A 16,441-nucleotide genomic window follows, 5' to 3' on the forward strand; every position below is an offset into this window, starting at 1 on the left:
ATTTTTGTCTCCCTGTATTTTCAGAGGTAGGTACTGCATAGATGACTGATAAAACTGCTCTCTTACCACTAACAGAATAAAAGGCAAGGTACATTGTTGCAACTGAGAAATTAAATATTAAATCAATGTTAAAAACTTAGCAACTATACAACACAAAAGCACAACTAGTGCTTTTGCTAGACTCTAGGTATCTGCATAAATGAAAACCACAAGTTCCTGAAAGGTAACTGGATAACAAAGCTGCAAGCAAAACTATAATTCTCAAATACCAGCTATGTGCCTGTGCAAATAGGAAATAGAGTTCCACATGCTCAGCCAGCTTTAGGTTCTTGAGGTTTTTTTACTAAATCTAGTAATGTCAAGAGAAAAAAAATACATGTTAATGAATTACTAAAATTCATGTTCATGCATGATCTTCAACATATTACTATTCTTCTCATTTGGCAATTTTATTCTTGAACTGCTTTTGTATTAAACCATGATCAAAGATGTAGATGTACAAGCATTTGGTCCAACTGGATCTAAAGAAACCTTATGAGTTTGTGGTTTGTTCAATAACTGCTGTTTGCCCTCTATTTTTCATAATAAAATACTACGCAATAGGTAGCCCACCAAAGAGGTACCATGTGATGATGAGCTTGCCAACAGTCACCAAATAGAAACAATAAAAGCTCGGTTCTGTCTTCCCTTTAATGACAAAACAGTCTTTCTTCTAGTCTAAACCTATCTTAAAAAAAAATTCTCAAACCATTTTCAATTTGGGACTTCTTTCTTCAAACATCTCCTTTTGGCTGAAATGAATCATTTTGTTTGAAAGTTATTGGGTAAGACAGAAAAAGAGACAGAATGCCTGAACAATATGTAAGTTTTCAAAGAGTCTGTTCATAAAGCAGTTTGGAAGAACAAACAAAATCTATGTCCTGCTGCTTGAATCCCATATTGCTTGAAGAGGAGGGAATCAGAGAAAAAAAAATCAATGAAATATGCAAACGGCAAAACATTCTTTCCCAGAACAAAACATTTCAAATACTGAATCCAAGTCAATTGAATATTGAAGTATGAGTAACAACTTATGCAAAATCTTTACTCTCAGGATGAATATTTGCTTAGTCATGACAATTAAATAAGATTAAATTATACAGAAGACAAAAGGAATGAAAATCATATTACTCCCTTTAGTATATTTACCACAGAATGACTGATGATTACCACACTAAAAGTATTTCCTTATTTCTCCAGACATGACTGACTCTCATTCTTTTTCTTTCTTATCCATCCATTTTGCCTACTGTCTCTGGTTAGTATTGACTAGCATACTAGTCAAATTAGGAATAACAATCACATAGTTAAATTAGGAATAGCAATCATCCAATCAACCATAGGGTCTGAACTAATATAAGTAACCAAATAGTAACATACCCTCCAGTTTCAAGGCACTGAAATATTCTTGCTTTATTTTAACTGCCAGTTCTTCTTTCCTTAATTCTTCTGGGTCTATAGGAGCTGGAGTGGCTTTTGCTCCTGCAGGAAAACAGACCTCTCAGTCTTTAGATTTGCTTGCTTGTATCATGAAAAAATTGTGTATTGTGAAAAATTACATTTTCCACCTTACTTGATGTGACCATTTATGAGAATGCAAAGGTGGATACTCAGCTGCCAAATGTAATTTACGTCTGCAAGTCATGCTAAGGTTAACACTGCATATAAATACCCCAGCATATACAACTGTACTAAAGTTTGTTAAATAACATCCTAAAATGTATTTCTGAGTGGAAAATCATGACTGAATAAGTGTGCCTCTCATTTGATCCTAGATGGTCAGAATGTCCTGTTTTATCCTAGTATTTACCTATTTTTTGCAACCAGAACACAAATAAATGTCTTTTGAATAATACTTGTTTCTTCTGGAATAAATTAAAATTTAACAAACTATAGTAAATATGTTATGGTAGTAGTTACCATCAAAGAAGTGAAAAGAATTATGCTATTAAAATAAAAAAAAAAAAAAAAACAAACCAGAAAGAAAAAGGAGATCTGTTATTTCATGCATGCAAACCTGCACTTCCACCTTGTTTTGACTTACTTATCTATGAACAGATACAGTAAAGGTATTTTATCATGTTTTTAGAGATTGCATGAAATTCTGTAGCCACACAACTTTTACTATTACTCAACAAAATTAAAATATTTTAATTGCTTTGTCCTAGAAGAAGAGCAGATGGAGATGTTACAGAAAAAATATAATGATATCTGCATGACACATAAGGTCAACACAAAACAAATGGTCAGTTCAAGAAGTGATAAAACTACATGTGGTAAGACGTATCACTCTGTTACCAGCCCACAGCTCAGTCCTTGAGAGCTCTCATGTTACAGGAACACTACAGTAACACTGTATTTGAAATTAAATCAAAGTCAATACTTCAGTCACAAATCCATCAGTTCATACCTCATCGTCTACTAGGAAGAAGGCACAGCTTTCTGGCTGCAGTTCTGGTTTTCTGATTTCAGATAATCTTGTACCATGTCTGAACAAAACTTTGGTTCCAATAAGCAATTCATAAACTTCAAACCAGCATGCAACAGCTGCTGAGATTTATCACAAAACTTCTCTAGAAGTCAGAAAATCTGCTACTCTCTTGGCTAAACTGAGATGCTAAACTAAGCCTAAGGCTCCCTGGGGCTCACAACTGGCTAAGTATTTGCAAGGCTAAGCTTCTGCTCACTCTGTATGGGCAGAAATAACCAGAGAGAGAGAGAACTGAGCACAGTGCAAAAGAAACTTCTGCCAAAGAAAAAAGTAAACTGTGTTATGCACAATAACTCTGCAGTTACGGCTTTCTAATTTGGAGTATACAAATTTCAGGCTACCCTACACCCACAGGGCCTGAACTTCTCTCTTGTTATGTAGAATATCTTAACAGAAGATACAAAAGTTTAGGCTACAGGCATTGCTTCCTAATGAAATTATGATATATTGCAGCCAAAAGGTGAAGATTACATAAGCTACTATCTGCACAAAGAAATAGTTGTCAGAAAATGTATAAACAGCCTTGAATGCCACAATTTCTTCCAGCACACTGCCTGCTTTTGCTCTCTTGGAAATAAATTTTGTGTTTTCACCTGGTGGGATAGATTCTTGCCAGGCCTATGTGCAAAACCTACCTCAATAGGAATCTGCTCTTTTTTAGGACTTCAGCAGTCAAATAGGCATAACTTATTTTACTTGATAAACTAGCTTTAACTGTTCCATTCCAATGCAGAACATGAAGAAAAAATAATATTTACTTCCCATTTAGAATATTTACTTTTACATATAAAAACTACACAAGTTTAAACAAATGCAATTGCCATTCAAATGCCTTTCCCCTCATTTATCACTATCAGCTTTTTATACTGATGTCACATTTTAAAAGAGAAATTATATCTAAATTAAATATGTTGGGTTATTAATTTCTGTATTATTCACATATTCACATTTCAGTTATTTCAAGCACTGCTAAAACAAAGCCTGCATTTTAAATACCTTTTTTTTTAGGAGGTGATTTGGAAGATGCATTTTTGCCAGCTTTGGTATCTCTCCCAGCCACTTTTGAAGATTTTGAAGATTTCTGTTTTAGCTGACGTTCATTTTCTTCCTCCATTTCTCTAAACTCTATTTCAGCTGTTACCTTGACACCACAGTCACACATAGTACAGTGCATAGTATCAGCTCTGTGCAACTACTGTTTTAAATAACCTATGCTTGCTGATCAGAACTGATGCTTACTTGATCAGAAGTAGACACATTAAAAAAAACAAAGGAGATATTTTAACTACTTGACTAAATTTTGATTATTTATCAAAAATAAAATTCTGCAGCAAAAACGCAAGACAGAGCCATACTGAGTTTAATTCTTGCAGCCACTGTCTGTGCTTGAGGAAAACGTTAGAAAAGCAAGAATCAACAGTACACAAAGCTAGCCTAGAGCTACATGATAAAGGGGCAGAAATTAATTTCTTTTAAATTATCAAAGAGAAAATAAAAATCTAACCTAGAAACCAACCATTTGAAAATCTTACCTAATTTACTTTAAGCTATATAGAAAAAAGAATGTAACCATAGGGTCTGAACATGTGAAAGGTTTGAGCAAACACTGCATCACAGGATTAAACTTAATCCATCTTCTCACACTTCTATTGAGGGATAAGAGAAGAGTTTACCATGGAAGAAGATACATAGAGGCAACATTTCAAATATTTCTCAGTAATGGAATGAAAGGCTCCGTTATAAATATGGAGGGGCTGAAAACACACACTCCAACATTTTCCTCATAGAACTACAAACATATTAAATGGAAATATCAGTGGTGGAGCAAGACATATGAAACTGAGAAAAACAGTGCAAAGATGATGTGTTTAGACTGCCTACTGAATGGGGGGGCTTTGACTGTACAATCCAGAAATCTTTAAGTAAATAAAACATTCCATACCATATCTGATACTGCTGTTACTGCTGCTTGCCATGCATCAATGACAAGAGTTTTATCATCCCTGCAAGTGGGCACTTCATTTTCAGATCTATTATCCTTAAGACTCTTCTTCTTAGTTCCACTCTTTTCTGACTCTGTATTACTTGGTGTAGGTGTTTTCAAAGAAACTAGAGGAATCCTCAAAAATAAAATATAAGGAATAATTTAGATACTGCTTTATAAAAAGTTTCAATATCTACGTTAGAGAATATGCTGAAAGAATGGAAATGTTATTTTCAAATTTGCAATAGCAAAAAAAAAGGGAGGAATTTTCCTTATGACCAAAAGTGATGAGCTGTGTATATGGCCAGAAAAATGTCCAGTTTAAGACCTAAAACATGATAACAGATGGATAAAATTACATCAAATGACTGTGTGATCTGCTGATGAATTCCACATTCAGATACATTATTTAGATAATTTCTTAATTCACTCTAATTAAGTTAAAAATCAGGTGTTATTACTGTTGGCATTTTCTATATTGTGAAAGTATCAGGTGGAATCCCTCATCTTTTAATATGGCATTCAGTTTGGTACATCTTTATAGGTTGCTTTGACTTACATCTGTTATTATATAACAGTTAATTTGATTTACATTTACATAAAATTGATAACATTTAATCTTATTTATTGGCACACATTTTAAATCAACTAATGTTCCACAACAATGCTTTACACACATGAGGATTGTCCTGTAAACTATCAGCAATATAAAGGAAAGAAGGAAACATTTCTATAATAGTAGATTTCTTCCCGAGGCAGCTTTTAAAATGTTTTGAGATTCAGCAATGCATTGGTGAATATGATACAGGTAAATGAGTAAAAAATGAGGGATAAATGTAACTTTTAAAGTTATTTGAGATTCATCATTTGACTATAATCCCTGGTTAAAAATTTCTTATTTCTCCATCCTTTGAAATATACATATATCTAATTCCATATACTCCAAAAATCTATCAGTGCATTCTATTTGTTCATTTTATGTGCTCTGTTTGTTCCATTTTATGCTGCATTTCTACCTTCTTGGTTCAACTTGATCTTCCTTCTGGTCTCCATTAATAATATCTAACAATGGGATTCTAGTAAAATCTTGAGTGTCTTCTGTTGGGATTTTTCCTTCCATTGCCCTATAATAGTCATGAAGAAGTCTCTTTGTATCTTGGAAACGATCCAGTTCAGCCTGAAGAAGAAAGGACAAAGAGACTGCAATTCAACATACCACAGAACAGATTTTTGTTATCACATGTTAATAGAAGCAATTCTAAATCTTAAGAATTTGAGGAGAGCAAGAAACACAGTCATATTTGTTTTAAAATTTATAATATACTGCATGCATACTTCTACTTACATCTATAATATATTCACACTGTCATTTCTAGGCAGCAATAAGAATCTTAATTGTTAAAATAGGAAAAGCTATTTACAGTAAAAAATGTTAAACGCTTTCAGTTTAATTACAATATATTATGATGAATATATATATATTTCCCAGTAGCAAGTACACTAGTGCTAACAAATTACATGGATCTTCTTGTTCGGAAGAAATAAAGTCTTAAAAGCATAAAATAAAAAGGGTTATATGATGGAGAAAATTTTTAAAGTCATACAGTTTTTCTGTACCTAAGTAATCAACAGACTTTGAACACCTAAGTGTCGTGATCTTTTTGTGTGAATCATCTCAGAAGAAATCAAGTAAGATTCAAGAAACATTTAACACCTGTCATGTTTTGATTTATTGATTCAGTATGGTGTTAGTTTCTAACTGACAAAACAGTACTAAATATTCATGGGAAAATGTACAAAACCACATTCACAAAACAAAGGATAAAACCTTTGTGGTGTAAACCAGCACTTATCCATAAGTTAAGGAGGAAATATCTTCTAGTACAACTGTGTGCATAGAAAGGAATGAAATCTGATAAACGGCATTTATACAAATCTATGTGTTTACACAGTTACAGAGCCACCTGGGGAATATATGTAACCTCTAACAGAACACCCCACAAATGGAGAGCTCAATGACAAAGAAGCCTATTTTTGGCTGCTTCTAAAATGAACAGTTATTACATAAAGTTATATTTTTATATTATATATATATTTAGTCCTGTAGTTTTAGGATTAATGATTCATTTATTTGGGGGAATATATACTAAGTAAAGCATGAAGTAATGTTTTCTATTAATTTTTTTCTTTATGAAAACAAAAGCTTATATAGGGTTAATATGTGTTAGTAATTTTAAGCAGTTATTGTGCATGTCCACAAAGATTCGTAGTGAATCTCTGCTGAACTCCATCATACATGACCACGAAATTCTGTTAGAACTAGGATTGCAAAGATATAACTAGGAGAATAATAGAATATTTAAGCTCTGTAGTATAACTTTGTCTCCTTTATGCATATAGTTCAAGATGGATTTTTTTTAATATTCAGGACTATAAATATTCTAGTTACAGGACCAATGAGGTTCAGACCATCAGCAGTTATTTGCTGTTTTGACCTCTCTTTTGTCAGTGGCCCAAAGTCTTTATTTAGGGCATTATGTAAACTCTTTGAAAACAAAGTTAACAATTTCCTTACTATAGCACTGACAATTTCACAAACTTTTATTGAATTACCACAACACTCACATGAGATGAGAGAGCGGATCCCTTTTTTATTAAATATATAAAAATAGCAGAGAGAATTAAAGGGCTGAAACCCCACCCTAAACTGCTTAGGCCTGATTTTCTCAGCTAAATTAGCATCACAAGGCAGGTGTTTAAAACACTGTTCTCATTGTCTTTAAATTTGCCAAAACTTTCACAGAATGGTCACTTCAGTTTGCAAAAAAGCCTGTCTGGCCAGTCTAGTCAGGAATACTCCAATCCAGTTCTAAACTAATTTTACACACCTAGAACAGCAGTAACAAGGAAATCTTACTTTACTGCAGGAGTGAATGGACTCTTGAAAACTTTGAAGTTACATATCTCAAAGTTCAGTCATATTTGAAAAACAGCAGCAAATGACATCTCTATCTCAAAATGTAACTTGATTCTTTAGGGATTCTTTTTGTTGGTCAGCAGATAAATTCTCAAACCACATCAGTGAAATAAAATTGAGACATGGGAAATACTGTAACAGCAAGCTGTGAATGATGTAATTCATAAATTAAAAGGAAATGTCAATATGATCACAGAAGGATAAAGAGCTGTAACATTTATGTCACAAAACTCAAGATGATTCATTTGAGCTCAAAAAATCCGAAAAGTAGCAGTATATAAGAGAGATTGAAAGTTTTGGGGGTTGAACAACAATAGTATTTTTCTTAATCTTTCCTGTATTCCAAAGTTAAATGTATGGAATATTATCTCTTTTTTGTCTCTTAACTTTGTCTATAAATTCAGAAAACACATTAATATTTGCTTAAGTAATTTTTAATCTTTCACATATTTGGAGCCAACCATATGAAATTTCTCTCAGGCTAACTGTAGCAGTCCATACCTGCATAATTGTAAAGAAATGGTTCATTGCAATCCCCCTGCGATCTGGTAGCCACCCTTCATTCATGATACCAATACGTTCCAGCTCTGCCTCTTCCCTTCTGGTGTTACAGATATCCCAGAGAAGATCTCTTAGGTCCTAAAATAGAAAATCAAATATGGTAATTAATTATGAAAGAAAACATTTTTTTAAATTTTATTTTTATTGCCTGGTATAGGGCAACTTTCTATCTGGGCTTTTCCTTTATTGTTATAAATATCAACATCTGGTCAGGTCACATGCCTACAGAGGGCTGACAGAAAATTTCTTTACAAGCGTGCCAGAGAGAAGAACACAAAGTTATGATTTCAGCATGCAGGCAGCCTTGCTTTTCTCAGGCAGAGATAATCTACCTAAGCTAGACAAATATGACACTATGAATAGCTAAGCTGCCAACTGCACAAACAACTTTGCACTTGAATGGTTTGCTAATTAATATGCTAAGAATAGTACTCTCAAGGGATGGGCAATATGAAAAATAATGAGAAAATTGTGTCAGATTTCAAGTGATTTTCAAACTTGAGTCTTTTCCATACCAGTTTTCTCTAATGTTCATTTAATTAAGGGCTCTTCAGCTAGTGACTATGTCAAATAGCACTATGGGGCTCACTGACAGCACTGAGGGCCTACTAAGCAGAAAACATTATGCAACTCGTTTGTTCCCTATTGCCATCTCTGCATGGATTTCGTGTGACAGCTCATTATGTGTAAGAGGTTATGGGAGAAGGGTGCTGTTAAATACAGTGCCAAGGTAGGACAAGATGAGATGTCTCCAGCTCCCCACATTTCTACACTACCTGATCTAGGGCAGAAGAAAAGGAGAGGAGCTTAGGCTTCTGGTGAAGTGATTCCATATTCACCAGGTCTTGGTTGCAACCTATTATGTCAGATTCTGTATCTCTTCCCCTTCTGAAGACTTCAGATAAATCCACTTGTCTTCTGTGGTACAAAAGCCACAAGGAACTCCCTGGGCTATTCAACATATCAGTGATGGCTAGAATGTAGTCCAGATGCAGGCAATCAGATATTCATGGCTGTTCACACTGCAGAATATGCACATAAGAATATGCTGCTGGATGAAAGATATTTAAGTGTATGATATGTCTATTGGCAGCGGTGAGTTGCCCCTGGCTGGGTGCCAGCTGTCCACCAAACTGCTCTATCACTCTTCCTCGCAGGAAAGGGAGAGAAAATATTATTGAAAAATTCATGCATCAGGGTAATGATGAGGAGATCACTCCTCTATCACCATCATATGCAAAACAGACTTGATTTGGGGCAATTAATTTAATTTAATGCCAATTAATAACAAAACAGAATGATGGGAAATAAAACAAACTGAAAAACACCTTTCCTCCATCCATTCTTCTTTCCAGGCTTAATTTCACTCCTGACTTTTCTCCTTCTTAAATGGCACAGGGAAAATGGGGAATGAATAATTAGGGTGAGTTCACGATATATTTTTATCTGCCACTCCTTTCCCTCACACTCTTTCCCTGCTCCAGGGTGAGCTTCCTCCCATGGAAAATAGTCCTCCATCAAATTTTCTGATGCAGGCCTTCCCAAGGGCTTCAGTTCCTCAACAACCACTCCAGTGTGGATCCCTTCTGTGTGTGCAGCCCTTTAGGACTGTACTTCTCCAATGTGAGTATTCCATCAGCCACAGCTCCTGCCAGGAACCTGCTCTGGCTGGGCTCTCCCCAGGCTGCTGCTCCTTCACAGCATGCCCACCTGATACAGCCTGGGTGGACTGCATGGACTGCAGGGTGGAGATCTGCTTCCCCGAGGTCCCTCCATGGGCTTCTGTGGAACAACCTGCATCACCACAGCCTTCTCCCCTGGCCACAGGGGAATCTCTGCCCTGGTGCCTGGAGCATCTCCTCTTCCTTCTTCTTCACCGTTCTTTGTGACCATAGAGCTGTTTCTCACATTTTCTCACTCCTGTCTCACAGCTGCCATGCTTTCTTACAGAAGCCACCTCTGCAGCCCCTTTACCACAAAAAAATTTCATATAAATGCAATACCACGCAAAAAACCACACTAATGTTTTGTACAACTGATGCATAACTTTTTCCAGTATGTGTCTAAAACATGTAACATGAAGGATTTTACTCTTTGTCCTCATATTATTTAAGTCACAGTTTTGATTTACTGTAAGCAGTGGAGAAAACTGCAGAGGAGTACAGTGAGTTATAGTCCTCTGGCAGAAGCTAAAAGCATGTTTTATGAGTATCTTCTTTTTCTCTCTCTTTTGACAATGAAGAAGCTTTTCTCTCCTTTTCTTGTAGTGAAGTGGTGAAAAAACTACGAAAGGATGCATTAGCTCAGTCCTCTCCTATTTGCAACAAGAGAAGTAGTGATAGCAAGCAACTGATCATATTCAATGATAGCAGTCCAATGAAAGAATTTGGAGAAATTTCTGGAAGACAGATAGGTGCTGCTGAAGTGTGTTCTATCCATGGTAATTCTGTGTTTGGATATTTAGGATGTGAGCTGGTTCTGGCTGGAGAGGAGTTAATTTCTTCAGAGCACTGACTATGGGTTATGATTTGGACTCGCGCTGGAAGCAGTGCTGATAGCACAGGGATGATTTTGTTACTGCTCAGCAGCACCTGCACAGAGCCAAGGCCTTTTCTGCTCCTCACCCCAACCCACCAGCAAGGGGGCTGTGGGTACCAGGGAGCTGGGAAGGGACACAGACAGGAGAGCTGTCCCCAAATGACCAGAGGGACATGCCACACCATATGGCACCATGCTCAGTATATAAAGCAGAGGGAGAAGAAGGAAGCAGAGGGCACACTGGGGGTGGCTGTGTTTGTTCCCCAAGTCACCACTGTGTGTGACTGGACCTGGCTTTGCTGGGGATGGCCAAACACCTGCCTGCCCTTCAGGAGTGGCGGATGAATTCCTTGTTTGCTTTGCTTCTGTGCACAGCTTTTGCTTTGCCTGTTGAATTGTCTTTACCTCAGCCCAGGAGGAGCTTTCTCACTTTCACAATTCTCTCCCCCATCCCACTGGTGGTGGGTCAATGGCTGTGTGAGGCTTGAGTGCAGGCTGGGGTTAAGCACAACATCAGGCGAAAGTCTTGGCTGCCCTCTGGGCTTTGAGCCTTTAAGGAATTTTACATGCATCACAAAATGGGGTGGGTTTTTACATTTCCTGGTTGATACCAGAGAAATTTATTTTTCAGATATTACAGCTGGCATTTGCCAGTGTATTAGGTAGAGTCCAGATAAGGTGATAGTGTTGAGGAGTCTGTGAGTTTGAAGAAAAACATTATGAAGATTGTCACTATTTAATTTCCTCTTTCTTTCTAACAGCAAGGAAGGATAGCTGACAGAATTCATACATTCAGGGAGATCCAATGAGCATGGCTTTAACAGCATATAGGAAGATCATCTTCAAATCACCCAGTGGTTTGGGATTTACTATAGGTGAATGGGTTATTTTAAAAAAATCTGAAAATCATATATTCAATCTAAGTGCTTAGGCTTATCACAGTATCTGAGTTTCACTGCGCCATACAGAAGTATAACCTCCTCTTCACATACCTTGAGCTGGATAATGTCAAACATGGATTTCTGTTATGAACAAAAGGCCAAAGATTTTAATTTTATCTTTTTAAAATATAGGACAGAGTGATTCCAGTCTTTTTATAATGCCATTCAGTAGAAATTAGGAATATGGATGATGATTTTTCAGTCTTCTACTCCATTCTCTCAGAATATTTCTATGGAAAAGGAGGTCCAATGCTTTTTCAGTCTCAGATGAATTAATCCATTATTCCTCAAATGTTCTCTTCAACTAAAAATGTTGTCAGTATTTCTTTTCTCCTTTTTGGGGAGCATTTCTGATTGTGCTCAACTAAAAATCATGTCTGTTCTGGAATGGAATCTGATGAATTCAAAGATAGCTCTACTTTTGCCTGATACTAAATCTGGCTCTGAATTTGTTAGGACATTTAGTTACTGATTTTTGTGAAAAAGAACTCTCAGGACATGACCTAGAAAAGATATACCTGAATCAAAACATCCCAAGAAATTCTTTGTACTTTGTATGAATCAGTTTTAGAAAGCAGAGATTATCATACATAATTTACAGAAAAAATAAAACACTGCCAAGTTTCTTTGGATTGTGATAGAAATGTTCAACTTGTAAAATCTCTAAAACCCACAAAATGTTAAAAAAAAGAGAGCAGAGAAATATTTATTTTACAGTATACCACAATACCACAGCAAGATGTAAGAAAATTAGAGGCAAAGAACAGAGGAATAATTTTAAAGGACAGATTATGCACAAGAGGAAAAGACATAGTTTAAGAAGAACTGTAAAGAGGAAGAAAGAAGTTAATAATATGATTCATCAAGCTGATGTTATATCAAGCTTGTATACAAGGAAATAATAGTATAGGGTATATTGTAATTTCTGTCATTTACTTACAGTAACCCTTTGGTGTAGTTCAGCTTTTGTTTCCTCATCATCTTGCAGCTCATTAGATATTGAATTAAAATCTGCTTGCCACAGAGATACAAACTCCTGCTTAAGATGTGGACGTTTCAAATAATCTTGAAATTTTTTTCTGCAAATTACGGTAAAAATAACTTTTGGGTTACAGAATGGCCCATGAAAAATACAAAATGCTGATATTAATGTAATAAGATACTATTCCTACTTACCTAATATCTGCTGTGTAATGAATTATAGTGTACTGTTCATCCCTTAGATATCTAAGTACAGTTTTGATTGTATTAATATATGTATTTTCTACCACTTCCCAGTAAGGTACTAAAAAATCAATCATCTCCTGTGAATTGTTAAAAACATTAAAATTAATTTATCTATTTCTTGGCAATTAATCTATCTGTAGCATTAGAAAATACACAAAAACATTATTTCATGAAACCATATTATTGATTTTTTCACTATGTTTTTCTTTTGGTTTACAGCTGATTACAGACATTGTACCAACATATACTTTTATCCTGTGATTTCTTTGGGAAAAAGTAGTCAGTCTCTAAAGGAATGTGAAATTCCAGCCGAATATTCCAGTATTTGGTTTGGATATGCTCATAAAATAATGATGATACTGAATGATCACTGAGTAAGAAAATTTTGTCATTCATAATTGTTTGGGCTCCTAAAAATCTAAGCTAACTGCCTAGTGTTGCAAAAGTGATGTTTGACTGACTGACTGTTATGAAATGTAAATAAAGGCCATGGCCAGAGGAAACCCAACATATGTGAGCTGATTGCAGTTAACAGGAAAAACTGGTATACATTAGGAAAACAACTACAGAACAAATTTCAATTCATCATTGTCCACCCTTGAAAAATCGGCATCTCAAAAACTGCATGCAGTCCCAGCCACTCCTCTCAAAAAATTTACAGAAGAACTAGAACAGATTATAACTGGATTGGAGAACAAAAGCAACATCCAGCAAAATGAACATTTAAGAGATGCTTGTCATATCTTAAATGCCCTCAGAGGTTGATTATATAATTATTACTCATTGTATCTCTCAATATGCGAATTACTGTCACCGTGGATTAGGGTCACCAAATGATCCAAGCAAAGATCATGGTTTCAAGTGAAGAAACAGAAATATTTTTTCAGAATGAACATAATTATACAAGCTATGTCACAAAGAAGAAAAAGTAAATGGCTTCAAAAAAGCTACTAAACCAACTAAAAATCATAACCATTCGAAGAAAAGTCCATTGAGAGCTACTAAGCACAAGATACAGAAATACAGCCATTTCAGAAAACCCCTAAATTTCAGATCACTAGAATCTGAGCAGATGTCCTTGGGGAGAAAATATTAGGGAAAAAATATACTAGGAGAAAGATTAGTGCACACTCTCCTCATTCTTACTCTTTGTATGAGAACCACAGCTTACTCTTGCCAGAGAAAGAAAAATGATCTAGTAAGTTTGTGTTAGTATTTCATAATAGTAAAAAGCATTACTGTTTTGACAGCTGTGTTCTTCATGATAATTGAAAGAATTAAAAAACAAAATTAAATTTGAAAGTACGATTTCTTTTTTTATGTATTTTAGTAGCAACTGTCCTTCATATATCTATCACAAAGTAATAGCATACTTTTTATTGAAAAATATTGAAAAAAACAACACGCAATGATGCAAAAGGTTTAGCTAGGACATACATAAAACACTAATAAAAATATATACTTTGATATTTAAGATTTTCAGTTGGAATTTAGTGTACCTGGGGAAGTGGTTCCTCTACATAAATCCATTCATCTGATCCTGGTTCAATCACTGGTGGTGCCTCAGATGAGGAAGGAGACTGATCTGTAACTGGTAGAACCTTTTCTTCTTCCTTTGTGACTGGTAAAACCTCTTCTTCATCTGTAACTGGTAAAACCTCTTCTTCTTCTGGTGGTGGTGGTATTTCCTCAGCAGACCCTTGATATGAATGTGCAATTAATACTTCCAAATGTATTTTAAGTATCAATAAACAGAATTAGACATCTTTGCTACTCTCACAGGTTCAAAATAATGTAACAGATTCACTGTTTCATTACTTAGGTGTTGTTCATCAAAAACATACTCATGAATCAGGAATTCTCAATGAAGATTGGATCAGTTAACACCTAAACAAACTCGACATCCATAAATCCGAGGGCCCTTACAGGACCCATACCCAAAGGCAGAGGGAGCTGGCAGACACAGCTGGGAGACATGTGCTCCCAGCTCATGACATCTTTGAGAGGCCATGGAGATCAGGACAGGCGCCTGAGGACTGGAAGAAAGCAAATGTCGCCCTGGTCTTCACATCAGACAAGAATGAGGACACAGTCAGTTTCATTTAAATCCTTGGAAAGGTGATGAAGCACATCATTCTGGAGATCATCTCTATCCACATGGAAAACAAGAAGCTGATCAGGAGTAGTCAGCATGGATTCACTAAAGGGAAAACACACTTGACTAACCTGATACTCTATTCTGGTTATATGAACCTAATAGTGAAGGACACCTTGAAAGCTGTGAATATAGTTATTGAATTAAACTTTATTAGTTTAATATCCCAGGTATTATTTTTAATTACCCCAGGTAATAAAATTATTTTTAATAATTTAAAATTTATATTAATTTTTAAAATTATATTAATTATTTTTATTACTCCAGGTATTCTTCCTTAGGGAGTAAATAGGCCTTAAATACTTCTATATAACAGCAGGATTCTAACTAGAAAATCTTCACTTCATTTGCAACAATAGGAAGTTTGCTGTTGAATCTAGCAGGGCCGTTAATCATATACCAAGCATATAAAAACCCTATGAACTAGAAACTGTGCACAGGAATAATGGCATAAACTTTTACTATTACAAGTGCTTTTCAAAGTAGTTTTTTTTTTAGTGGTAGAAGACACATGAAGATTTTCTTATTATAGTTATGCAAAAACCTCTGGTTATTTAGAGATCACTATCGCTGGTTTACATGATGCATGTGTAACCTTGGATGCGTAATTTGTTTTTCTTTTCTTATTTTTTTTTAATAATTTTAAATTATTCTTTCTTTCTGGATAATAAGGAAAAAAATGAAACAAAGATGTACCAAACTTAAATGTCAAAACCACTTATACTTATCCATATTTTTATGCTGCTATGGATATATGATATGAGATACTGACTGTTTGTTCATAAATAGCAAGTTAGACATTCTTATACAATTATGTTGTCCCATAGATGACAATGATGGCTGTAATTTTTAAACCAGGAAGAAAGGACTGAATTTAATGCTTTAATTTTTATGTGAAATTGGTCCATATACTCCGAAAAGGTGAAAGCACAACAAAATAGTTCAGGCTTCTGGTGCAGTTATCACTAACTTGCAAATCCTCAGATTTTTTCAGGGACAGCAAAAATGTAGGTTTGACATATAATTTTATATAGTAATTATTAGTCTTAATTATAAAAGACAAAGTCTTTTGTTACTGGATTGTAGAAAGTAAGAGTATGAAAACTTACTTCTATCCTGATTTTTCACAATTTCTTCTATTATAATTTCCTTCACTGTTTCACACACAAAACTTTCTTCTGTCTCTGCATTTACTTTCACTAGATTGTTTTGTTGGACTGAAAACCATTTCTCTAATTTTGGCCATGTCTTTAGGAAGCCTGAAATCCTACAAAAATCATATCAATGTATGAAATTAAAATTTAACTAATGGAAAACAAAACATTTTCTAAAATTGATAACTAAAAGAAAAAGCAGATCATCTAATTTAACACTAAAACAACTCTACCCACATCAACCCCATCATTTTAAATATAAGAAAGTTTTCAAAATTCTATTGACAACTAATAATATATTTCTTACTCTTTCATATCACAAGCTATATTTATTTCCTAATATCACAATTAAACCAAAAGTGATGCATAATATA

The 16,441-nt window shown here is 34.9% G+C and overlaps 1 protein-coding gene across 1 annotated transcript in view; it reads right to left on the reverse strand.

Annotated features, from left to right (window-relative positions):
• The window catches only part of SPEF2 (sperm flagellar 2), a 74,394-nt gene that overhangs the window by 26,540 nt on the left and 31,413 nt on the right, over positions 1 to 16,441 (reverse strand). Inside the window, exons 17-25 of the mRNA XM_058043513.1 lie at positions 16,023 to 16,180; positions 14,258 to 14,457; positions 12,708 to 12,835; positions 12,472 to 12,610; positions 7,993 to 8,130; positions 5,531 to 5,691; positions 4,473 to 4,650; positions 3,527 to 3,671; positions 1,420 to 1,521 (exon numbers count right to left, since the gene is read on the reverse strand). Of these exons, the coding sequence (XP_057899496.1) occupies positions 1,420 to 1,521; positions 3,527 to 3,671; positions 4,473 to 4,650; positions 5,531 to 5,691; positions 7,993 to 8,130; positions 12,472 to 12,610; positions 12,708 to 12,835; positions 14,258 to 14,457; positions 16,023 to 16,180 (1,349 nt within the window). The remainder of the gene's footprint in view (positions 1 to 1,419; positions 1,522 to 3,526; positions 3,672 to 4,472; positions 4,651 to 5,530; positions 5,692 to 7,992; positions 8,131 to 12,471; positions 12,611 to 12,707; positions 12,836 to 14,257; positions 14,458 to 16,022; positions 16,181 to 16,441) is intronic.

This window comes from Melospiza georgiana, chromosome Z (genome assembly GCF_028018845.1).
Source record: "Melospiza georgiana isolate bMelGeo1 chromosome Z, bMelGeo1.pri, whole genome shotgun sequence".
NCBI classification, from domain to species: Eukaryota; Metazoa; Chordata; class Aves; order Passeriformes; family Passerellidae; genus Melospiza; species Melospiza georgiana.